We start from the raw sequence: 26,753 nt of genomic DNA on the forward strand, positions 1-26,753 counted from the left end.
GATAGTTTATGGAAAAGGGAAGAAATTGCTAAAGTTCAATTTCATCCCGTAGAAATAGAATAATATTAGTGAAATACGTATTAATGTTAGGATTAATAATAATAATTTACATTAATATTTTTACGAAACGACTCTGCCATTCGACTCTCCTGAACAACAGAGTAGAATAGAGAATCGGCTCGATTCCTTTTGGGTGTTGATTCGATTCAGTTAAACGAGTACATACGGGTCCTCGTGGCATTTTTTTCCGTCTCAGTCGGTTTCGACGACGTGTTGTAGGATTGCGGATGGACGAAGACGCTTTCTTATAATTCCCCAGTAAAATCTCGACACCCCCGAATTTCGTTGTGACCAGTGAGACACCACAATGCCGGCGTATTTCCAGAGACCGGAGAACGCTCTGAAGAGAGCTAACGGTAAGCGTCCTCGCGTTTTGTGCCATCAGCGCTACAGCATGGCGCCGCCGCCATCTTTTCTCCCTTCAACGTGAAACCAGGCCATTGGCCGAATCGCAAATTCCATCCTCGCATCCTATTTAGGGTCACTACGTAGGCGGGAGAATAATGGCCGGTGCACCTTCTATAGTGCTTGTATGTCAGATTTGGGACAGAGCCCCTGTTTCAGCTGCAATATGTCTTTGCTTAGCTAACGTTAATCCAGGTTTGTCGATTAGAGGGTTACCTAGGTGAATTTATAGTGCAATTGTGGCATTTATGTATATGTGTGTGTGTGTATATTTATATCTAAAGATGCTCGATCCCTCTAATAAACTTATTTCAAAATCTGCTCATCCTCCTCACGCCCAATAAAATTCAGTGTCTTCAAACTCTGTCGGTCTTTTAAACCTTTCTTTTCACTCTTGCAGATACCCTTCTATTCCAAATATCTCCTTCGACACTTCTCCATCCTGCCCTCTTTTGTCTTTTCTTAACATACACTCCATTACTTTGCTCAGTTGAACAAAGGTATTAAAACTCACCCATATTTACCACTTTTGCTCCTTGCCAACCGACTCACTTCACTGCCTTCACTCTCATCGTCGCACGTGTATTCTGTCTTACTTCTGACTTTTATTTCCCTTCTCACCTTTGTGTACCTCCATCTTTCTAGGTTCATCTCAACCTGCTTCCTACTCTCGCCACAAATCATCTACAAACTAACACACACATACAAAAACCCATGTTCATTGTACATAATGAGAATTAGATTCATGGGTTGGATAATTTCATGCCTTGATTCCCCTGAAGAAGGTTAAGGAGTGTCATTTCTCTGTACTCAAGGCAGATCGCATGTTTCTGTTTCCACTTGCTTTTCAGAGTTCCTCGAAGTTGGTAAAAAGCAGCCTGCTCTTGACGTCCTTTACGATGTCATCAAGAGCAAAAAGCATCGAACATGGCAGAAGATTCACGAGCCCATCATGCTCAAGTACCTGGAGCTCTGCGTGGACCTGCGCAAGAGCCATCTGGCCAAGGAGGGCCTTTACCAGTACAAGAACATCTGTCAGCAGGTCTGTGTCTTTCTGTTGATGAACGTGAAGTCTCGTTTTGTCTTAACTTTACAGAGTGTTGTATCCTCTACATTCAGGGTTATGAAATTCAGGATTGTTGGGCACCAATCTGAAAGATTTTGCTTTGCTTCTTAGGTGAATATCAAATCCCTTGAGGATGTGGTTCGTGCCTACCTGAAACTCGCAGAGGAGAAGACCGAGACTGCCAAAGGGGAGTCTCAGCAAATGGTGTTGGATATCGAGGATCTGGATAACATTCAGACCCCAGAGAGGTGTGTGACAATATTGAACAGTGTGTATAGATGTGCTGTGTGTAAGCGGATAAACGATAGGAGAATATAATCATTGTATCTGGTGTTTTTAGTGTGCTGTTGAGCGCTGTGAGTGGAGAGGACACTCAGGATCGTACTGATCGTTTGCTGCTCACTCCTTGGGTGAAATTCTTGTGGGAGTCTTATCGCCAGTGTCTGGACCTGCTGAGGAACAACTCCAAAGTGGAGCGTCTTTACCATGACATTGCGCAGCAAGGTCAGTGCATGATGTGGATGCGTCAGATTTATAATACCACTTACATCACACGTGATTCTTTACAAATGTAAATATATCTTTTTATCTTTTTATTTTACAGCTTTCAAGTTCTGCCTGCAGTACACTCGCAAGGCAGAGTTCCGTAAATTGTGCGATAACTTGCGCATGCACCTTGGACAGATCCAGAGGCACCATAACCAGAGCACAGCCATCAATTTAAACAACCCCGAAAGCCAGTCGATGCATCTGGAGACTCGGTTGGTGCAGCTGGACAGTGCTATCAGCATGGAGCTCTGGCAGGTGCGGTCACGTAGAACGGTCATAAATGGAATTGGAATTGGAATGGTGTAAACCTTCCAGGGAGATTTATTAAGTGTTTCATGTACTAACATGAAACTGTTTGCATTTCAGGAAGCTTTTAAGGCAGTGGAGGACATCCACGGTCTGTTTGCCCTCTCCAAGAAACCCCCCAAACCTCAACTGATGGCAAACTATTATACCAAGGTGTCCACTGTGTTCTGGAAGTCTGGTAATGCGCTTTTCCATGCCTGCACACTGCACCGCCTATACCATCTCTCCAGAGAAATGAGGAAGAATCTCACCCAGGAGGAAATGCAGAGGTTAGTGTTTTTATTTCTCAAGCAAACGAAAATGGAAAGTTTGAAATCAAAAGAAAAGATTTTTAAATGCAATGTTTCCACAGGATGTCGACTCGTGTGATTTTGGCCACTCTGTCTATCCCCATAACCCCGGAGCGCACTGATATCGCACGTTTGTTGGACATGGACGGGATTATTGGGGAGAAGCAACGCAGACTGGCCACTTTGCTCGGCCTGCAGTCGCCACCCACCCGCAAGAGCCTCATCAACGATATGGTAATGTCCGTTTTGATTCAGTAAAACTGAAATGAAAATGTTTTAAATATGCAGCACCATGCTCAACAAATCATTAATGTTCTTAAAGGTGAGGTTCAATTTACTCCAGTACATCAGCTCTGATGTTAAAGAGCTGTACAGCTGGCTGGAGGTCGACTTCGACCCCCTCAAACTATGTGCACGTGTCACCAAGGTACAGCCCTGAAATTTGTAAAATAACTGATTTAAATCAGAAATTGAGTTGTGATCATTGTACGCCTTTTGTTCTGATTGTATCTGTGGTTCTCCAGGTTCTGGACTGGGTCAGGGATCAGGCAGAGAATGAGCCTGACCTGCAGCAGTACATTCCTCACTTACAGAACAACACCATCCTTAGACTTCTGCAGCAGGTTGGTGTGCTGACTTCATTTCTCACACACACAGAACATGGTTTAAGATTAAACTGTAGAAACATTACACCAGTAAGAGTCAGTGATAAATGGTTATAAAAGTAATATTAACTAAACACGGACTATAAAACATCCAGATGTGGATTTTCTTTCTTCGATGAGAGCTAATGTGTGCTAATCCTCTGGTATAATGCTTTCAGGTGGCTCAGATCTATCAGAGTATCGAGTTCAGCCGGCTGGCCTCTCTTGTGCCGTTTGTGGATGCCTTCCAGCTGGAGCGCGCCATCGTCGATGCTGCACGTCACTGTGACCTGCAGGTAGTTATCATTTCTGCTTCATTTATTTAAAAAAAACTGCTTTATGTTAACATATTTTTATTGAACAAAAGTCTACAGGAGATTCAACATTGCTGTGTATTTTCAGGTCCGTATGGACCATACGTCCAGAACCTTAAGCTTTGGCTCGAATCTGAACTACTCTACTAAAGAGGACGCCCCAGTGGGACCTTTCCTGCAGAACATGCCTTCTGCACAGATCCGTAACCAGCTCACGGCCATGTCTTCTGTTCTGGCCAAATCCATTCAGATCATCAAACCCCCCTCCATTCTGGTAAGTAAATGGATTTTTCATATGAAGTTCTTGCACCTTTTTGTGCCTTTACATTTCTCTACAAGGGACGGATTTTCATTTCCATTTCTTTTTATATTAAACTTGACATATTTTCAGGTAATTTCTGACACGCTCTGCTGCACCATTCTAATTGTTGAGTCTTCCTCCTGTAGCAAGAACGAGAGGAGCAGAGTCAGCTGGCCATCACTGCCTACCTTAAAAATACCCGTAAGGAACATCAGCGCATCCTGGCTCGCCGCCAGACCATCGAGGAGCGCAAGGAACGTCTGGAGAGCCTGAACATCCAGCGTGAGAAAGAGGAGCTGGAGCAGCGTGAGGCCGAGCTCCAGAAGGTGCGCAAGGCAGAGGAGGAGCGCCTGCGCCAAGAGGCCAAGGAGAGGGAAAAAGAGCGCATCATGCAGGAGCACGAGCAGATCAAAAAGAAGACCGTGCGTGAACGCCTCGAGCAAATCAAGAAGACCGAGCTGGGAGCCAAAGCATTTAAAGACATTGATATTGAGGTACAATGGGAGGAGTCCAGAACGTGAAATTAACTTTACACAATTCTATTCTGTTTCTGCCGAGTTCAATTAAATTATGCAGACGGCCTTCCAGAACGTTCTCCTAATGGAACTTAAATCTCCTTAGAGCTCTGTTGATAACTTAGTGGATGTCTTGTCATGGTTCTATTTTAGACGTGTAACTGGGACAAATTTCCTCAGTATGTCTCGAAAACAAACAGAAGTGATATTGCAGAATCTCGTATGTTATTTAGAAGATTGTAAATTTACCTCCAGGGTCGCTGGTTAACTAGTTTAGCTACTTATTTTTTTTTTAAAAGAGAAGTGGAATTGAGAAGTTAGATATACACTTAATTATTTGTGTGTGTATGTGTGCTGAATTGCATGTGTGTTTATCTGTGCAGGACCTGGAGGAGTTGGACCCTGATTTCATCATGGCCAAACAGGTGGAGCAGCTTGAAAAAGAGAAGAAAGAGCTGCAGGAGCGCTTAAAGAATCAGGAGAAAAAGGTTGGGTTGTAGATTTCATGAAGACAATAATCTCAATTAGTCACACCTTTTGATATTTGATCTTACATTTCTTCTTAAGCAGTTCTGACAGTCTTTCATGATACATTCTTCATGTTTATACTTAATTCCTGAACCTGGATTCCATTTTCCATATCTGTGAATTTGTAGGACAGGAACATTATTCCCAATAATGATAACGTTAAATATTTAAGGGTTTTGTGTGATGTGTTTCAGATCGACTACTTTGAAAGGGCGAAACGGTTAGAGGAAATCCCCCTGATTAAAAAAGCCTATGAAGAGCAGCGCCTCAAAGACATGGAGCTGTGGGAGCTCCAGGAGGAGGAGAGGGTAATGCCTTACAGTTCATCTCCACAGTCTGCGCAGATCAGAAGACAGTCCTCTGCTTTTCTTTTAGCTCCTGACAAATGTGCATACAATATCCTTGGATTTAGATCATCCTCATACTCTTTGCCACTCAGAGATGTTTGCTTTAGCTTGAGAAGGTACAGTCTATGACTCGTTATACTCAGCTGGAATCAGAGAGGTGAATGTAAAGGTGCATGTGATGAAAGGCATGTGTAGTGATGATGGGAGAATTTTGAAGCCGCTCATGTTATTTCACACTGTGTAATTGTGCAAATTTTTTATAGATCAGCAACATGAAAGTGGAGCGTGAGAAGGCTCTCGAGCACAAAATGAGGATGTCCAGGATGATCGAGGATAAGGAGAACTTTGTGTCAAAAATAACAGCTGCACGAAGCTTCATTTACGAGGTAAAGGAGAATTTTTTTTTTTTGTAAATTTAATAGCAGAGGAACTCATTCTGCAATGTGAGCTCTGCATAATTGACCTTTTAATATATGTAGGAAAAACTGAAGCAGTTCCAAGAGCGCTTGGTTGAGGAGAGGAAGAAGCGTCTCGAAGAGCGCAGGAAGCAGCGCAAGGAGGAGCGACGAAATACTTTTTATCGCCAGAAGGAGGAGGAGGCTCAGAGGATCGAGGAGGAACAGCTGAAAAAGGGTACTGTTTGTTTTTCGAGTACTTCAGTGTTTAGCACCTTCTGTGTCCAGTTTAATTAGTAAACCAATTCAATTAAACTCTTTAAAAACTATAAAACTCGATACACTATTAAAAAAAGATGGTTGATGGAGATTTTAATTGTTGTAGAAAAATTCACTTCTCTATGAGCTTCAGTGTTTGTTACTGGATCTACATTAAAGTGAACTTTATGGCCCAGTGGTCACGATGTTGTTTGCTGGTGTGTTTCAGAGCGTGAGGAGCGTGAGCGTCAGGAACAGGAGCAGAGGGAGGAGGAGGAGCGCGAGTACCAGGAGCGCCTGCGCAAGCTGGAGGAACAGGAGAAGAAGCAGCGAGCCAGGCAGCAGGAAATTGAGGAGCGTGAACGCCGCAAGGAGGAGGAGACACGAAAACCCCAGGAGGAGAAGTCTAGCAAAGTAAACACAGACACACAATTCACTTGGTCCCGGTCTCTCAATGGTGCCTCTACTGGCATGGCTTCTGTGTTTTTTTTTATTACATTTTATTAAAAAAAATAAAATAAAAAAATATCTGGTACTAGGACTTGTAGTGTAGACTGATGAGCAGAGTTGTTCCAGAGCAGGTCTCAGGCTAATTGTCTGTCTGTTACAGCAGGACTGGGCTGAAAAGGAGAGTGAGAGTGGCTGGAGGAGGCGACAGAGACCACTGAATCGAGTGGGCGCCTGTTACTGACGGAAGTGCGAAGTGAGTGAAGACCACCAATATAAGGATTATTTTAGGAGTTCTCACACTGACAGCATGAGCATTCTGCAGTCACATGGCTTGGACTATAAAGTTTGATTTAATATGATTTGATTAACTTTTAAACAGGGAATGGCGTCAGGAAGGCCGCGAAGATAATGAGCGTGAGGAGCGCGAGCCTCCCTTCAGAAGAAGTGGAGAGGGTCCCCGAAGAGGCCCTTCAGATGACCGGGGCCTTCGTAGGGGCTTTGATGATGACCGTGGACCCAGAAGAGGGTTTGATGATGATCGCGGTCCCAGGCGTGGCTTTGATGAGGACCGTGGACCCAGAAGAGGTTTTGATGATGATCGCGGTCCCAGGCGTGGCTTTGATGAGGACCGTGGTCCCAGGAGAGACGAAGAGCGTGGGCCTCGACGCGGTATGGACGATGATCGTGGACCTAGAAAGGAATATGATGATGATCGTGTGCTTCGGCGGGGCATGGACGAGCCTAGAAGCTCCAGACGTGGTGCTGACGACGACTGGGGTCCTAGGAGAGGTGGCGGCGGTGAATATGAAAGAGGAGGCAGGAGAGGCGGCGACGACTCCAGTACTTGGAAACCTTTGGGCAGATCAGGTACGCAAGAGAGAGGATTATTTAAATAAACTATTATTAGAGTTTGTGTGTATTTAAATGGTGGCCTTGGATTATCCATAACCTTTCTCCTTTTTTGTGGCCGTATGATTATTTTTGTGCAGGTGGATGGAGAGAGAGAGAGAAGGCCCGTGAAGAGAGCTGGGGTCCTCCACGTGACTCTGGTGCTCGTGAGGATGATCATGAAGAAGAGAAGCAGCATGATGGAGATCGTTTCGGAGAGCGTCGTCCCCCCAGGTACTCATCCTTAAAATTATGGATATGCAGGGAAATGGTGATTCAGTCTGAAACTTAAACACATTGTGTGTTTGTAGGGAGGAAAATGCCTGGAGAAGAGGCGGATCTGATGAACCCAGCAGATGGCGTGATAGTCGGCGTGATGACTTTGATCGCGACGATCGGCGTGACCGAAGTGACATCAGAGATCGCCGAGACGATCGTGATCACAAGCCCTTAAATCGAGAAAACGATGGAGGTAAAGTCCTTGTTTAAATCTGCTCCATCTCTGTAACTTCAATCTTTATACTAAGTGCCCTGGAGTTTGACACTGCATGCTTTATGCTTCATGATTCAGGCGGATCCTGGCGCCGTGGTGGAGAAGACCGTCAGGACGACCGTAAGGAAGACCGTGACGGTCCTTCGAGACCTCGTGACCGCGATGGGGAGCAAAGCTCATGGCGCTCCGAGAAAGAAAAAGACATCCCACGTCGTACAAAGAACGAGACCGACAATGACGGCTGGACCACAGTGCGACGCTAAACTGTCTTTTAATACTAACTAACTATTAATAAAGGCATTTGCTTATGAAATAGATGTGCATGTGGTCTGTTTGCTTGTGGTTATATGGAATGCACTTCAACGAATCTTTCTTTTTTCAGTGTATTGGTTGGAATAGGGAACTTTTACATCCACTTGATGAAAACCTCAAGTAGAACATTTTGTCCTGACGTCCACAGTCCAAACCATTTGTAATGTGTTTAATAATTGTGCACATCTTTATTTAATCACCAAACTCAAAGAGGAGAATCATAAAGTGATTTATAACGTGTTGTGAAACACTGAAGTTAGAGTACTTCAGTGTATATCACCTACTCTGTGTCCAGTTTAATTAATAAACCAATTAAACTCTGTTACAAATATAACAACTCGGTTATAACTAGGGGTGTAACGGTACACAAAATTCACGGTTCAGTACGTACCTCGATTTTAAGTCACGGTTCGGTTCAATTTTGGTGCATTTCGGGGGGTGGAAAAGAAAAACAAAATTGCTTGTCACCTTTTATTAACGCCATTGTATGTTGTAAAGAAGGATGTATTAAAATCAAAGGTGGGAAGTAAAGAAGAACAAATACGTTACTGCACTTAAGTACATTTTTCTGGTATCAGTACTTTACTCCACTTTATTTTTCAGACAACTTTTTACCTTTACTCATTACATTTTTACACAAATATCTGTACTTTTTAATTCTTACATTCTTATATATTTTTTTATTTTCACTGCGTGCCGATTTCAGCCGAACAACCGATTTCCTGTTACTGCGCGTCTTTTTCAATCCGCTGGTGTATAAAGTCCTGTCTCTCACTCACCACAGATGTAGACTTGTTTACGAAGCTAAGAATCAGCAGGCAGAAGGTAAGAAGTTTGGGGTTAATGTGGATGAGACAGAGGGAGTCAGTGATGAGAACATGACTGAGAACAGACACATTCCTGATCATCATCATCTTTTCTCTGCTTGTGTTCTTTATGTGGATCTTCAGCCTGGACACATTCATTAGGTAACATCATTTTAATTAGTTTTGTATTAATAAATATATATATATATATTTGGCTGTCAAAATTTTAATTATTTTAAACGGCACGAAATTTTATTTTTTCCTTTCTTTACTTAGATATAAAATAAATAAATGAACTCCAGATAAAAATATTTTTAATCAGTAAACTTTTGTTTTATTTCTGAGTCTCAAATCAAACACCAAAATCCGCCATGATTATTGGTCGTACAGATAAAAACAATACATCATTTAAATCTGTAAAATGTCTATAATTTTATATATAAAAGCTTCCTGACGACTTGAAGAGGTGCATTTTCTCCGGTATCACCTCATTAACTGTCCGTGTGGAAACATAGCAAAAGCTCTAAATGATGTCCACACGTCTCTGCACTGATATAGCCTTTATATTTAATCACTGTACATATGCATACATATATATTACATGCTGTACATATGATACATGTTTAACACCTCCAAGCTGCCAGTTTTGGGCACCTGAGCAAGCCTTTAACTCACTACTGCTCATTTAGTAAATGAGATCATTAAGAGTCGCTCGGGATAAACACTTCCAACAGGAAGTGGCTATATCTCACTATCTTTGTCTCTCTATTTTCTCTATCTAATTGTCTCTGTGTCTCTTTTAGTAAATGTCTCTGTCTCACTTGCTGTCTCTCTATTTGTTTCTCACTCTTTCTAAAGCTGTGTCTGTGTCTCTTTGTCTTTGTCTCTGTCTTTCCTGTTTATTTACATGTCTAACAAAGTTTTGAGTTTTGAAGTAATGCCATTAGTGATCTATGATGAAAGACTTCCCTGGTTCGATTCTTACCTCTAGTTTCATATTGAACATTATAAGAAGTTTTTAAAAACAGAACAATGAAAGATCATTAAAATTGGTTGCTGGCAAATCATGGTATATCAGTGGTGCAGGTGTTGGAGATGTGGTTCTTGTACCTGAGTCACTTCTCATAGACTTCGAGTTACTGAGAGAATGTGCAGGAAGGAGAAGTTTTGACCCTCTACCATCATGATCTAAGAGGAAACACTGGTCTTCTAACTATAGAAAAGCCAAGAGTCCCATAAGTAAAGGATTGTTTGCCTCTCCTGTGTTGGTGTAATGGTCAGTGAAGTGGTTGCTGCTTTCTGACTCACCCGGTTTGATTCCTACCCCTTAGCTTTCCTTTAAATTGTTTAAAAAGTTTTTAAAAAGAACCAAAAAAGGTCCTAAAAATCAGGTTCTTGCAGGAGATCCTGTGGCTCAATTGGAAGAGCTTTACCTCTGGGTTGAGAGGTTGCCGGTTCAAACCCCGGCCAGGGCTCAAAGTTAAGAGTGTGGAAGGTTCCGTTGGCCGTAGTAAGGAAGGTGTCAGGAATGGCTGCGTGGAAGGATGGATGTGGTTTCGGAGGGCGTATCCTGAAGCAGGGGGGCAATATCCGGGCATCTGCCCCCCTGGTGTCTGAGAAGCTGAAAGGAGGGGGTTATGAAGCAAAAACGTTCAAAAAAGTATTGACTTAGTTTTGCATATATAGGGAAAAATTCTGCCAAAAACCTATCACCCTCACTTTTTCTGAGGCTGTGAAGTAGCAGGTCTTCACAGCCTTTGCTTACAGTCAACTACCTCATTGCTCACCAGACACTACTTTCCACACAGCTTACCCAGTGTGGGGACAAGCCAGATTCGAACCAGCAACCTCTGAGCTCAGAGGCAAGGCTTTTATCACAAAGCCATCAAGTCCCACAACACACCTTCTTTTTTTTGGGGGGTTTATCGTTTGTTTCATGATTCAAAACAAGAAATTCAGACCAGAGAGAAACACAGAAAGCAGGATTCAAACCCTAAACCCCAACAACAGCGAAATACCAGTCTCAACCCACTGAACCATCGGGAAGGACCGGGTGTGATGATTGTTTAGAGCAGGTCTATCTTTTCTTTCAAACCATTGGCACAAGAATATAATGCTAAAGACAGACGTAGGAAGCCCATAACATGAATAGCAGGGACAAAGCAGGATTTGAACCCAGATTCAAACCATTAGCAAGGCACCAGCATTAACCCACTGAACCATCAGGAAGGACAAGCGGGGAAGCTTATTTAGAGCAGGTCTATCTTTCTTTTTAACCCATCAAAACAAGAATATGAAGATGTAGGAATCAGGAATCTAACCTACCTCATGACTAGCAGACAGAAAGCCAGGTTTGAACCCTGACCACCAACATTAGCAAAGTACCAGCCTTAACCCACTAAGCCATCAGAAAAAAACAGGATGGGAAGCTTGATTAGAGCAGGTCTATCATTCTTTTCAAACCATCAACACAAGAATTTAACGGTAAAGAAAGATGTAGGAAGCAAATACAGATGTAAGTAGCACAAGTTGAACCCACATTGTAAATAGCAGGAAGAAAGCAGGATTCGAACCCTGATCCCCACCAGCAGCGAGCTACCAACCTTAACCCATTGAACTATTGGTGAGGACAGGCTAGGAAGCTTATTTAGAGCAGGTCTATCTTTCTTTTCAACCCATTAAAAACAAAAATATATCGCTAAAGAAAGATGTAGGAAGTGAATCCTGATCGTGACTGGCAGACAGAAAGCAGGATTCGAACCTTGAACCCCACCAAAAGCAAGAAACCTGATGTAACTCACTGAACTTGCAGGGAAGACAGGCCAGGAAGGTTGTTTAGAGCAGGTCCATCTACCTTTAAACCATCAACACAAGACTATAAAGCTAAAGAAAGATTTAGGAAGCAGGAACATAACCTACATCACAACTAGCAGGCAGAAGGCAGGATTCAAACCCTGATCCTCACCATCAGCGAGGCACCAGCCTTAAACCACTGAACCATGGAAGAGATCAGACTGGGAAGCATGTTTAGATGAGGCACAAGCCTTAAACCACTGAGCGACCACTGCTGAAAAGCATGTGTGCTTTTTGGAGGGTTCATACTTTGTTTCATGCCAGCGCAGTAAGAAAGAAGGCAAGTAGGACTGGCTTTAAAACCTTATCACCAGCGTGGACTATATTAAGGACCATGTTCAGGCACAAGCCTTAACCCACTGAGCTACCACAGAAGTGCTTTTTTCTTTTTTTTTTTGGTGGAGTTATCTTTCATTAAAGACCAGGAAATCAAGAAATTAATCCAACACAGAAAGGACAGAATTTAAATGTTTTCAGAGTGGACAAGGTCCAGAAGTTTTATTTACCAACACAGCAACCAGGAATCAAACTATAAAACCCATCCTCCTGGGGACCCTGACATTAACCCTCTTGGCTATCACATCCATCTATCCATCTATCTATCTATCTATCTATCTATCTATCTATCTATCTATCTATCTATCTATCTATCTATCTATCTATCTATCTATCTATCTATGATGTGAGGTCCAGTTAACAGCTAAAACAGAAGTAATAACTACTTTTTACTTAAGTACATGTAAGAGCCAAGACTTCTTTACTTTCACTTGAGTAAAAAGGTATAATCAGTACTTTAGCAAAGGATGTGTGTACGTTTGCCACCTCTGCACAGTACTGAACCAGGGATTTCAAAATCTAACACACACCATCTGAACCACCTAGGACTTTGGATAACCATCTTATTTTAGGGGTTAATTGTTTAATTATATAAAACTTTTTGGGTGTAATTGTGTGATACCACAAGAGGGGGCTGTGTTCATTTTATGGGTGTTTTAGTTTTCTTTTTCCCCTCGGGACTTATAACTATATTATCGCACATGCGCACAGTGATGCTGTTCATAAAGTACAATAAAAAAGTTTGTCCGACTTTTCTGGTTTCTGTAAGAAAATTATTTTAGGCGAACTTCCCTTTTTTAAAAAGCTGGGAAACCCTTAAATCACAACTCCCCTCCTCAACCACGAGGAAACATGAAAGAATGTATTCAATTTAAGCAAAGTGCTACAGCTGCATGGTGGTACAGATGTAGTACTTAACTTTAGGAGCTGTGGTTTAAGTCCTGTAGCTTGACCTATGTAGTCTCACCTATGCAGTGTGAAATCCTCTAGCCAACAGAAAGCTGATTGTCTGTAGAGGGACAGTGCATGTAGGACGTTTTGGAGACAAGGTGAGGAAATCACAATTGAGATGGTTTGGACACGTGCAGATTAGGGACATGGGGTACATCAGTGGGAGAATGCTGAGGATGGAGCCACCAGAAAGGAGAAAGTTCAAGGAGGCAGTTAATGGATGTGGTGAGAAAAGACATGCAGGTAGATGGGTCGAAAGAGGCAGATGAAGAGAACAAGGGGGGTTTGGAGACGGATGATTCTCTTTGGTGACCCCGAATGAAGCAGCTGAAACAAGGACCCCATTGAAACTCTGCAAGTTGTAATTCAGTTGTCAGTTTATTATCCAGAATATAACAAACCGCCTGTTTAAATCATTAATTCTTCCACCAATTTTGTGTGTTTCAAACAGAAGACATCTACAGACTGAATTTTAAACTGTAAACCCTTTTACCTGAACCACATCAAATATCTTTAGAGGATGTAAAGTTCTCCACTCCAACAACACACTGAAGAAAGTTCCTTCCATACATTCACTATAAAACAGGGAACAGCTACACATCTAATAAAGTTTCATGTTCTTAAAATGCACAAACCCATTAGATGAGCAGGAACAAAAGGAACCAACTGTGAAAGTTTTATGCCAGATGTTTTCATATACATTTTTTATTTATTTATTGAATTATTCACCGTCCATCTGTCATAACTGTTTGATGGTCGTGCCAAAATTAAGAGTGAATTCAGTTGAGCCAAACTTTCTATAACTGATTTAATTAATAGCTCATGGGAGTGGACGACATTAAGAGACAGTTTAGCGTCGCACTGTGGTCCAGCCGTCATTGTCGGTCTCGTTCTTTGTACGACGTGGGATGTCTTTTTCTTTCTCGGAGCGCCATGAGCTTTGCTCCCCATCGCGGTCACGAGGTCTCGAAGGACCGTCACGGTCTTCCTTACGGTCGTCCTGACGGTCTTCTCCACCACGGCGCCAGGATCCGCCTGAATCATTAAGCATAAAGCATGCAGTGTCAAACTCCAGGGCACTGAGTATAAAGATTGACATTACAGAGATGGAGCAGATTTAAACAAGGACTTTACCTCCATCGTTTTCTCGATTTGAGGGCCTGGGATCACGATCACGATCGTCTCGACGATCTCTGATGTCACTCCTTTCACGCCGATCGCTGCGATCAAAGTCATCACGTCGACTATCACGCCAACTGCTGGGTTCATCAGATCCGCCTCTTCTCCAAGCATTTTCCTCCCTACAAACACACAGTGTGTTTAAGTTTCAGACTGGATCCAGTGCACCTGAATAACCATTTCCCTGCATATCCATATTGGTAAGGATGAGTACCTGGGGGGACGACGCTCTCCAAAACGATCTCCATCATGATGCTCAGCTTCTTCATGATCATCATCATGAGCACCAGAGTCACGTGAAGGACCCCAGCTCTCTTCACGGGCCTTCTCTCTCTCTCTCCATCCACCTGCACAAAAATAAACATACGGCCACAAAAAAGGAGTAAGGTTATGGATAATCCACACAAACTCTAATAATAGTTTATTCAAATAATCCTCTCTCTTGCGTACCTGATCTGCCCAAAGGTTTCCAAGTACTGGAGTCGTCACCACCTCTCCTGCCTCCTCTTTCATCTTCACCGCCGCCACCTCTCCTAGGACCCCAGTCGTTGTCAGCACCACGTCTGGAGCTTCTAGGCTCGTCCATGCCCCGCCGAAGCACACGATCATCATCATATTCCTTTCTAGGTCCACGATCGTCGTCCATACCGCGTCGAGGCCCACGCTCTTCGTCTCTCCTGGGACCACGGTCCTCATCAAAGCCACGCCTGGGACCGCGATCATCATCAAAACCTCTTCTGGGTCCACGGTCCTCATCAAAGCCACGCCTGGGACCGCGATCATCATCAAACCCTCTTCTGGGTCCACGGTCATCATCAAAGCCCCTACGAAGGCCCCGGTCATCTGAAGGGCCTCTTCGGGGACCCTCTCCACTTCTTCTGAAGGGAGGCTCGCGCTCCTCACGCTCATTATCTTCGCGGCCTTCCTGACGCCATTCCCTGTTTAAAAGTTAATCAAATCATATTAAATCAAACTTTATAGTCCAAGCCATGTGACTGCAGAATGCTCATGCTGTCAGTGTGAGAACTCCTAAAATAATCCTTATATTGGTGGTCTTCACTCACTTCGCACTTCCGTCAGTAACAGGGCGCCTCCACTCCGATTCAGTGGTCTCTGTACGCCTCCTCCAGCCACTCTCACTCTCCTTTTCAGCCCAGTCCTGCTGTAACAGACAGACAATTAGCCTGAGACCTGCTCTGGAACAACTCTGCTCATCAGTCTACACTACAAGTCCTAGTACCAGATATTTTTTTATTTTATTTTTTTTAATAAAATGTAATAAAAACCACTGAAGCCATGCCAGTAGAGGCACCATTGAGAGACCAGGAACAAGTGAATTGTGTGTCTGTGTTTACTTTGCTAGACTTCTCCTCCTGGGGTTTTCGTGTCTCCTCCTCCTTGCGGCGTTCACGCTCCTCAATTTCCTGCTGCCTGGCTCGCTGCTTCTTCTCCTGTTCCTCCAGCTTGCGCAGGCGCTCCTGGTACTCGCGCTCCTCCTCCTCCCTCTGCTCCTGTTCCTGACGCTCACGCTCCTCACGCTCTGAAACACACCAGCAAACAACATCGTGACCACTGGGCCATAAAGTTCACTTTAAAGTAACAGACACTAAAGCTCATAAAGGAGTGTAGGGTCTGGCTAGTTGTCTTTCAGATTTCATGTCCCAGGAATTACTTTTAACCCTTGACATCTGCATTTCAATCAAAGGATAAGCACCACGGCTTACACATTTATTGGTGGTAACGTACTGCCTTAATACACTCTGGATAAAACTTTATAAGTTTTCCAAAGCAAGTATAAACAGGTAATCCCCCCACAAACGCATGAACAAATGAAGTTTCTCTCTCCAAAAAAATTCAGGCCTAGCATTGGCCATTCCACCAAAGATGGGTGTGGTTCAGGACCTTTAAAATACCCTAAGCCCAACTAATCGTTGGTCAGAGGGGCTCAAAACCTGTTCTCCAAAACGGGACCTTAAACCCTTTGAGCTAGATCTTCCAGCAAGCTTTACCTTCAAGAACTTCTAACTCCCTCCTAACGGACTCTCAAAAATTTCCTTGGTCTACCGCATCTGGACTCTTGTGCAACAATGCAAGTAACCGTTTTACCAACCAGTCTAAATGCGTGATTAAGCTTGAGCCCCTTATTTTTAGTGTGAATTAAAATTTCTTAATGATTCTCATTTAAGTTCTGATTATTTTTTTAAATTAAGCTTGCCATTCCTTTTCTTCCTTTCTCGGTTTCCGGTTTAAACTAAAGAGGGGGTTCGCGTCTTTCTTGGCTGGGGAGTTACCCCTTTTATAGAATTAATAAAACATTATACTGTCTGTTCAGCGGACGAACAGACCAAATAAGTGTAACGTTAATTCCGTTACAGTCAATTCAACAACTTAATTTAAATAGTTAGGAGTAATTATAACCCGTTAAATCTAAATATTTCCCTTTTTGCGAGCTAAATTTGCTACAGAAGTAACTTTTGCTACAACCATTAAAATCTTTAACCATCTTCAAGATTTATTACAGTTGTAACTGAGTTTTATAATTTTTAAGAGTTTAATTGAATTGGTTTACTAATTAAACTGGACACAGAAGGTGCTGAACACTGAAGTACTCAAAACAACAAACAGTACCCTTTTTCAGCTGTTCCTCCTCGATCCTCTGAGCCTCCTCCTCCTTCTGGCGATAAAAAGTATTTCGTCGCTCTTCCTTGCGCTGCTTCTTGCGCTCTTCGAGACGCTTCTTCCTCTCCTCAACCAAGCGCTCTTGGAATTGCTTCAGTTTTTCCTACATATAAAAAAAAGAGCATGCAGGTCAATTATGCACAGCTCACATTGCAGAATGAGTTCCTCTGCTATTAAATTTACACACAAAAAAAATTCTCCTTTACCTCATAGATGGAGCTTCGTGCAGCTGTTATTTTTGACACAAAGATCTCCTTATCCTCTATCATCCTGGACATCCTCATTTTGTGCTCGAGAGCCTTCTCACGCTCCACTTTCATGTTGCTGATCTATAAAAAAATGTGCACAATTACAGTGTGAAATAACATGAGCGGCTTCAAAATTCTCCCATCATCACTACACATGCCTTTCATCACATGCACCTTTACATTCACCTCTCTGATTCCAGCTGAGTATAACGAGTCATAGACTATACCTTCTCAAGCTAAAGCAAACATCTCTGAGTGGCAAAGAGTATGAGGATGATCTAAATCCAAGGATATTGTATGCACATATTTCAGGAGTTCTATAACCCTCAGAAAGAAAAGCAGAGGACTGTCTTCTGATCTGCGCAGACTGTGGAGATGAACTGTAAGGCATTACCCTCTCCTCCTCCTGGAGCTCCCACAGCTCCATGTCTTTGAGGCGCTGCTCTTCATAGGCTTTTTTAATCAGGGGGATTTCCTCTAACCGTTTCGCCCTTTCAAAGTAGTCGATCTGAAACATCACACAAAACCCTTAAATATTTAACGTTATCATTATTGGGAATAATGTTCCTGTCCTACAAATTCACAGATATGGAAAATGGAATCGAGGTTCAGGATTTGAGTACAAACATGAAGAATGAATCATGAAAGACTGTCAGAACTGCTTAAGAAGAAATGTAAGATCAAATATCAAAAGGTGTGACTAATTGAGATTATTGTCTTCATGAAATCTACAACCCAACCTTTTTCTCCTGATTCTTTAAGCGCTCCTGCAGCTCTTTCTTCTCTTTTTCAAGCTGCTCCACCTGTTTGGCCATGATGAAATCAGGGTCCAACTCCTCCAGGTCCTGCACAGATAAACACACATGCAATTCAGCACACATACACACACAAATAATTAAGTGTATATCTAACTTCTCAATTCCACTTCTCTTTTGAAAAAAAATAAGTAGCTAAACTAGTTAACCAGCGACCCTGGAGGTAAATTCACAATCTTCTAAATAACATACAAGATTCTGCAATATCACTTCTGTTTGTTTTCGAGACATACTGAGGAAATTTGTCCCAGTTACACGTCTAAAATAGAACCATGACAAGACATCCACTAAGTTATCAACAGAGCTCTAAGGAGATTTAAGTTCCATTAGGAGAACGTTCTGGAAGGCCGTCTGCATAATTTAACTGAACTCGGCAGAAACAGAATAGAATTGTGTAAAGTTAATTTCACGTTCTGGACTCCTCCCATTGTACCTCAATATCAATGTCTTTAAATGCTTTGGCTCCCAGCTCGGTCTTCTTGATTTGCTCGAGGCGCTCACGCACGGTCTTCTTTTTGATCTGCTCGTGCTCCTGCATGATGCGCTCTTTCTCCCTCTCCTTGGCCTCTTGGCGCAGGCGCTCCTCCTCTGCCTTGCGCACCTTCTGGAGCTCGGCCTCACGCTGCTCCAGCTCCTCTTTCTCACGCTGGATGTTCAGGCTCTCCAGACGTTCCTTGCGCTCCTCGATGGTCTGGCGGCGAGCCAGGATGCGCTGATGCTCCTTACGGGTATTTTTAAGGTAGGCAGTGATGGCCAGCTGACTCTGCTCCTCTCGTTCTTGCTACAGGAGGAAGACTCAACAATTAGAATGGTGCAGCAGAGCGTGTCAGAAATTACCTGAAAATATGTCAAGTTTAATATAAAAAGAAATGGAAATGAAAATCTGTCCCTTGTAGAGAAATGTAAAGGCACAAAAAGGTGCAAGAACTTCATATGAAAAATCCATTTACTTACCAGAATGGAGGGGGGTTTGATGATCTGAATGGATTTGGCCAGAACAGAAGACATGGCCGTGAGCTGGTTACGGATCTGTGCAGAAGGCATGTTCTGCAGGAAAGGTCCCACTGGGGCGTCCTCTTTAGTAGAGTAGTTCAGATTCGAGCCAAAGCTTAAGGTTCTGGACGTATGGTCCATACGGACCTGAAAATACACAGCAATGTTGAATCTCCTGTAGACTTTTGTTCAATAAAAATATGTTAACATAAAGCAGTTTTTTTTAAATAAATGAAGCAGAAATGATAACTACCTGCAGGTCACAGTGACGTGCAGCATCGACGATGGCGCGCTCCAGCTGGAAGGCATCCACAAACGGCACAAGAGAAGCCAGCCTGCTGAACTCGATACTCTGATAGATCTGAGCCACCTGAAAGCATTATACCAGAGGATTAGCACACATTAGCTCTCATCGAAGAAAGAAAATCCACATCTGAATGTTTTATAGTCCGTGTTTACCATGTTCTGTGTGTGTGAGAAATGAAGTCAGCACACCAACCTGCTGCAGAAGTCTAAGGATGGTGTTGTTCTGTAAGTGAGGAATGTACTGCTGCAGGTCAGGCTCATTCTCTGCCTGATCCCTGACCCAGTCCAGAACCTGGAGAACCACAGATACAATCAGAACAAAAGGCGTACAATGATCACAACTCAATTTCTGATTTAAATCAGTTATTTTACAAATTTCAGGGCTGTACCTTGGTGACACGTGCACATAGTTTGAGGGGGTCGAAGTCCACCTCCAGCCAGCTATACAGCTCTTTGACATCAGAGCTGATGTACTGGAGTAAATTGAACCTCACCTGTAAGAACATTAATGATTTGTTGAGCATGGTGCTGCATATTTAAAACATTTTCATTTCAGTTTTACTGAATCAAAACGGACATTACCATATCGTTGATGAGGCTCTTGCGGGTGGGTGGCGACTGCAGGCCGAGCAAAGTGGCCAGTCTGCGTTGCTTCTCCCCAATAATCCCGTCCATGTCCAACAAACGTGCGATATCAGTACGCTCCGGGGTTATGGGGATAGACAGAGTGGCCAAAATCACACGAGTCGACATCCTGTGGAAACATTGCATTTAAAAATCTTTTCTTTTGATTTCAAACTTTCCATTTTCGTTTGCTTGAGAAATAAAAACACTAACCTCTGCATTTCCTCCTGGGTGAGGTTCTTCCTCATTTCTCTGGAGAGATGGTATAGGCGGTGCAGTGTGCAGGCATGGAAAAGCGCATTACCAGACTTCCAGAACACAGTGGACACCTTGGTATAATAGTTTGCCATCAGTTGAGGTTTGGGGGGTTTCTTGGAGGGCAAACAGACCGTGGATGTCCTCCACTGCCTTAAAAGCTTCCTGAAATGCAAACAGTTTCATGTTAGTACATGAAACACTTAATAAATCTCCCTGGAAGGTTTACACCATTCCAACGCATTCATGACCGTTCTACGTGACCGCACCTGCCAGAGCTCCATGCTGATAGCACTGTCCAGCTGCACCAACCGAGTCTCCAGATGCATCGACTGGCTTTCGGGGTTGTTTAAATTGATGGCTGTGCTCTGGTTATGGTGCCTCTGGATCTGTCCAAGGTGCATGCGCAAGTTATCGCATAATTTACGGAACTCTGCCTTGCGAGTGTACTGCAGGCAGAACTTGAAAGCTGTAAAATAAAAAGATAAAAAGATATATTTACATTTGTAAAGAATCGCGTGTGATGTAAGTGGTATTATAAATCTGACGCATCCACATCATGCACTGACCTTGCTGCGCAATGTCATGGTAAAGACGCTCCACTTTGGAGTTGTTCCTTAGCAGGTCCAGACACTGGCGATAAGACTCCCACAAGAATTTCACCCAAGGAGTGAGCAGCAAACGATCAGTACGATCCTGAGTGTCCTCTCCACTCACAGCGCTCAACAGCACACTAAAAACACCAGATACAATGATTATATTCTCCTATCGTTTATCCGCTTACACACAGCACATCTATACACACTGTTCAATATTGTCACACACCTCTCTGGGGTCTGAATGTTATCCAGATCCTCGATATCCAACACCATTTGCTGAGACTCCCCTTTGGCAGTCTCGGTCTTCTCCTCTGCGAGTTTCAGGTAGGCACGAACCACATCCTCAAGGGATTTGATATTCACCTAAGAAGCAAAGCAAAATCTTTCAGATTGGTGCCCAACAATCCTGAATTTCATAAACCTGAATGTAGAGGATACAACACTCTGTAAAGTTAAGACAAAACAAGACTTCACATTCATCAACAGAAAGACACAGACCTGCTGACAGATGTTCTTGTACTGGTAAAGGCCCTCCTTGGCCAGATGGCTCTTGCGCAGGTCCACGCAGAGCTCCAGGTACTTGAGCATGATGGGCTCGTGAATCTTCTGCCATGTTCGATGCTTTTTGCTCTTGATGACATCGTAAAGGACGTCAAGAGCAGGCTGCTTTTTACCAACTTCGAGGAACTCTGAAAAGCAAGTGGAAACAGAAACATGCGATCTGCCTTGAGTACAGAGAAATGACACTCCTTAACCTTCTTCAGGGGAATCAAGGCATGAAATTATCCAACCCCTGAATCTAATCCTCATGATGTACAATGAACATGGGTTTTTGTATGTGTGTGTTAGTTTGTAGATGATACTGTGATTTGTGGCGAGAGTAGGGAGCAGGTTGAGATGAACCTGGGAATTACCCGGGAATAAAAGTCAGAAGTAAGAGTGTGAGAGTGAAGGCAGTGGAGTGCCGTGTTCCAAATTATGCATTATGTAATATTAAGGTAGTAACTTTTCTGCTGTGGTTTGGATTTGAGAGGTCAAACAAACTTTTGTCGAAATATATTTAACTAGAGAATTTGTTTGACCTTCATTTACACCATGTTGACCACTTCATTTATGGCATGCCCACTAAAAACACAACATTCCTTAGCCAGATTTTTTAATTACTAATAAAGAGATTGTTACTTTAGTAATGTTATGTTTTAATGTAGAAACCCCAGATTTGACATTTTTTCCATATTATTTGATTAATAGTGATAAGCGATGATGCTGGTGGCTTTGGAGTCCCAAGAACCTCTTGATGAAAGATCCTTCAGAAGCTGGCAGATGTGCATAAAGCTGTGATCCAAAGCTCACAAAGTAAACCGTTTGCAGGGGGCTCCAAAATACCTGAAGACTATTTTTAAATCTGTTTTGTTCACTGACGAAAGCCGTGCTACATCACATAGTCCAGATGGATGAAGTTCTGGATGACTGATGAATGACCTCAATCCTATTGAGAACCTGTGGAGTTTGCTCAAATTGAAGATCTATGAAGGTGGGCATCAGAAGAGCTCCAGACAACAGCTCTGGGAGGCAATGTTGGCATTCTCATATGAAACACAGACTCAAAAACTATACATGGACTTCAGGTTTAATGGATTAGAGTTGTTAAAGTCATCTCAAAGACATTTATGTCCTTTTTTTATTGTGTTATTTGTAAGCTAAGTGTTGTCCATGCACCACATAGGACCGATTTGAGTTTTGAACTCCTGTTGAATGTTTTCCAAGTGTATCCTGAATAATTATTCGGAACATATTGTCTAATTTGCTAACTTTAGCTTTAGCAAGGCCTGTTGCGGCTAAAATGGCCTGGTTTCACGTTGAAGGGAGAAAAGATGGCGGCGGCGGCGCCATGCTGTAGCGCTGACGGCACAAAACGCCAGGACGCTTACCGTTAGCTCTCTTCAGAGCGTTCTCCGGTCTCTGGAAATACGCCGGCATCGTGGTGTCTTACTGGTCACAACGAAATTCAGGGGTGTCGAGATTTTCTTGCGGAATTATAAGAAAGCGTCTTCGTCCATCCGCACTCCAACACATACAATCCTACAGCACGTCTGCCCGGGAACGCCACGAGGACCCGTATGTACTCGTCCTGCTAAAGGGAATCAACACCAAAAAAAGAATCGAGTCGATTCTCCATTCTACAGTGTGGATTAGGAGAGTCGAATAGCAGAGTCGGTTCGTGAAACACTAAAATAAATGAAAATACATTTAAAAAATAGACAAATCCACCAAATGATCGTTTTTATTAAAATAATTAATTATTATTATCATACAGGATACAAGTAATTACAAATGTTTCTGCATGCAGCTGCAAAGATCTGCATTATAAAATTGGGTGGTATTGCTTCAAATCATGAGCAATTTCATTTTTCATACTCTATCCCCATTGGTAGGTCATGGTGTCCTTGCTGAGTCAATCCATCTCTTAATACCTTCGCTATGACACCACAGATATAAAAAACACCAATATTATAGAGAAATGCAGTATTGCACAGTGCTGCATCACATACAGGTATTTCATACACAGAGATGGCAAAAGTACACACATCCTCCACTCGAGTAGAAGTACAGATACTGATGTTTTAAAATTTTAAGTACCGACAACACTTTTTCGCTCACGTCAAAGTAAAGAAGTTTGGGACTTGACACGTACTTACGTAAAACGTAGCCATTACTACTACATGTTTTAGTGTCATGCTGGTAACTGGACCTCACATCATATAATCAAATTATTTTGTTATCTAATAAATCCAGGCTGAACAACCACCATATAGAACACAAGCAGAGAAAAGATGATGATGATGATGATGACCAGGTGATCAGGAATGTCTCTCTTCTCAGTCATGTTTACATCACTGACTTCCTCTGTCTCATCCACATTAGACATAATTCATGTTGTCCTCTGACTTGCTTATTGTTATCTTTGTAAACTAGCCTGCATCTGTGGTGGAAATGATACACCAGTGGAGGTTGAAAAAGGCGCATGAATGACAAGAAATTGGTTGATGGGCTAAAAAAGGCACACAATGAGAAGAACAAATATTATTAATGTCACCAAATAAAACTAAAGTGAAAATGTAAGAAGTAGAATATACAGATATTTGTAAAACATAAAGTGAAAGCAAAAAGTTGTCAGAAAAATAAATAGTGAAGTACTGATACCTGAAAAATCTACTTAAGTACAATAACAAAGTTTTTGTATTTCATTACTTCCCATCTCTGTTCATACAGTAAAAATGAATGTCATTACTAAAGCAAGAAACCAAATGAACATAACAATACTAGCAGAAAGATCAATATAAAACTCATAAAATGACTCCAGGTTTTCAATAAATGTATTTGTTCCGTGCATTACGGTTTTCCCATTGATTTGAAATGAAGGCAAATTATGTGTTTTTGTACAAATTCTACAGAAAATCAAATGCAACCATTTTAATGGTTTTAGACCACATTTCCTTATTATGTCCAGCTTTATTTTTTTTTAAAGTCGGTCTTTAATTTGTCCTTGTAAGTGTATCTTTCTATCTGTGACCAAATCAGTTTCTTCTCCTCTGTAAGCCATTGTGGGGGAAAAAACACCTATTAAATTAATACCAAAATATCTGATATATGAGCTTTTGCAGTTTACTACAGATGCAGGTTGCGAGTCTGACTAGCCCACTCTCTGAGCATCCAATCAAAAGACGTAAAAATGCTGATGCGAGTGGCCAAATCGCAATCTGAAGGGTTAAAGCCAAAGCTTCAAGCAAGGTGGATTTTAACCTACTAAAAGTTGCTAATTTCTGATGGCCTTATAATAATATGATGCGATGACTAAAATCCTATTGGATAGAAACATAAAATTTCTCTCGATGATACAGCAGCAGACACGAAGAGAATGGAATATGGGATGAAATCTAATACATATTCATATACAAAATTAAATGTAAATCAGTGATTCTGATAGAGTTTAGGCCAGCAGAGGAGGCCTTGCTGGTCCTGATGTATGGCCACTTCTATATACTGTACATTATTCTGTAATGATTTGATATTTGTCTTATCTGTAAATAAAAGATTAGCTCAGAAAGGCAAATGCCTTTTTTTGGCAAACTCTAATCTGGCCTTCCTGACTCATGAGGCTTGTGTAATCTTCTCTTAAAGTGGTTCTTAACTAGCTGTTTACTACTTTTGGTCACTTAAATGTAAAGGCACCACTGAGAAAGGTTTTGTAATCTAAATAATGTTCAATACAATGCCCTAAAATTAAAGCTGAATTGTCTGCACACTGAGGAGGAGTTCTCCAAAATTCAACTAAGTTCGCCATAGTTCATTTCTATAATGTTTGCAAGAGCCAAAACTACAGCATTTACAGACCTTACTGTATATCTAATCATTTATATGCCCAGCCTTTGTTAAGGTCTCCACCCTCTTCTATGCCTTGCAACTATCTGAGAAAAACACTGACAGCACTTGGCCTCATTTTCTCTTCGTTTTTCTTAACTGCACACATACAGACCAGAGCTAAAGATAACAACTCCACCAAGTTTCCACTCTCATGTCTGTTTGTTATCTGATACAAAACAATAAAGCAATTTCATCCACCAAATTTAACTCATTTTATTGTCATATGTAATATGTTTTTACCAATCATAGGCAGGTGAACGATCAACACAGATTTATTTGCAATTTTATATCTCGCGCGTGTAATCGGTACCTCACAAACACAGCTCTGATGAATTTCACTTCAACTTGCAGTGCTAAAAACTCAGATATACTGCCAAATATCAAACACAGGCTTTAAATGTCCATGTAGCTATACAATATATAGCATAGGTATATAATGTAGTTTGTGTTTCTACCTAGCTAATTATAATTTATAATTTATGTTATATAAATTATAACATGAAAAAAATAACCTGTATGAAGGTTGAAAATATTTGTATACCTTTTACCAACCAGTTGAATTCAATTTTATTTGTATTGTGTTTAAACAATGGACATTGTTCTCAAGAAAACTTCTCAAGGAACCAGACTCAACAGAGAACTCATTATAATCTGGGTGGCACTGGATGTCAATTCCTTCTAGTTTGATCATTCTCGAAGTGTACTGTTCGGTAAAAGACACTTATATCAATGCTATTGATTTTAATCTATTGATTCGTGTTCATGGACACGAATTGCCCGCTTTTTTTTTTAAGATAAATTTTCGTCACTATATCATTAAATGACGTGAGACTGGACTCAATTAACACAATACCTGCAAAAGTGACTTAGATTATCAGGTTTGCATGGATATCAACGTTGTCTGAAACCCAGGAAGACGCATGGCTCCTATAGCACATGAAAATGCTGTCTAGTTAAGAGGCGTATTTACCAAGTTTGAACGCTAGGTGGAGCCATAATTTACTTTTTTCTTTTTTTTTAAAACAACCACAACGCACATAACAAACCTTAAGAGCAATATGACTGATAAAGTTGCAGAAAATCCCTCACAGAAACATCACATTTGAATATAATGAGCATATATGATTTGTTTTTTATGCACCTCATATATTTGCGTGTCATACATTTTCTGCATGCAGTGCAAATTGTTTATATTCTATGCACACTGTGATTATTACACATGATTCACTTATTTCCATTTTTTTAAATGCATGGTCCACTTTTTTCTAAGTGATACTTCCTCACATCATTTATTTATTTGTAGGTGATATTTTCTTTACCCATTTTTAATTATATTCATACAATTTGTTTATTTTTTTAATGGGATCTTTTTTTCCCCCCTTACGATTGATTTTATCCAACATTTCATGCATCACATGATTAATTTAGTTTCATCGCATAATTTTACCTAATACATTTTCCCTGAAACAATGAATGAATCTTTGGCATAAAATGTTTTTGGGAAGCTTTAGGGTATTCATGCAGATTATCCAAACCTGTGGATGTTGAGGTACAAGTGCAGAA

General features: G+C 41.7%; 2 protein-coding genes across 2 annotated transcripts; one reads left to right on the forward strand and one right to left on the reverse strand.

Moving 5' to 3' along the window:
• Positions 1-233: 233 nt before the first annotated feature.
• Positions 234-8,122, forward strand: LOC124401151 (eukaryotic translation initiation factor 3 subunit A-like). Its single transcript, XM_046873170.1, has 22 exons — positions 234-416; positions 1,317-1,507; positions 1,643-1,779; positions 1,872-2,035; positions 2,136-2,335; positions 2,447-2,655; positions 2,739-2,910; positions 2,999-3,103; positions 3,201-3,299; positions 3,500-3,616; positions 3,723-3,908; positions 4,082-4,429; positions 4,834-4,938; positions 5,173-5,286; positions 5,589-5,711; positions 5,805-5,958; positions 6,208-6,392; positions 6,592-6,631; positions 6,795-7,295; positions 7,418-7,550; positions 7,628-7,788; positions 7,888-8,122. Exons 1-22 carry the CDS (start codon positions 368-370, stop codon positions 8,070-8,072), a joined length of 3,678 nt encoding a protein of 1,225 aa, XP_046729126.1. The 5' UTR covers positions 234-367; the 3' UTR covers positions 8,073-8,122.
• A 5,632-nt stretch (positions 8,123-13,754) lies between these two features.
• Positions 13,755-22,889, reverse strand: LOC124402638 (eukaryotic translation initiation factor 3 subunit A-like). Its single transcript, XM_046875785.1, is given in 23 exon segments — positions 13,755-14,102; positions 14,202-14,368; positions 14,461-14,593; positions 14,697-15,184; positions 15,311-15,408; positions 15,602-15,786; positions 16,875-17,028; positions 17,132-17,254; positions 17,568-17,681; positions 17,914-18,018; positions 18,422-18,769; positions 18,943-19,128; positions 19,235-19,351; positions 19,481-19,579; positions 19,677-19,781; positions 19,870-20,041; positions 20,125-20,289; positions 20,291-20,331; positions 20,436-20,635; positions 20,736-20,899; positions 20,992-21,128; positions 21,264-21,454; positions 22,697-22,889. Coding segments are annotated over 23 exon segments (3,726 nt in total). The 5' UTR covers positions 22,746-22,889; the 3' UTR covers positions 13,755-13,917.
• Positions 22,890-26,753: the final 3,864 nt, after the last annotated feature.

Source organism: Silurus meridionalis, chromosome 2, assembly GCF_014805685.1.
Source record: "Silurus meridionalis isolate SWU-2019-XX chromosome 2, ASM1480568v1, whole genome shotgun sequence".
Lineage (NCBI taxonomy): Eukaryota > Metazoa > Chordata > Actinopteri > Siluriformes > Siluridae > Silurus > Silurus meridionalis.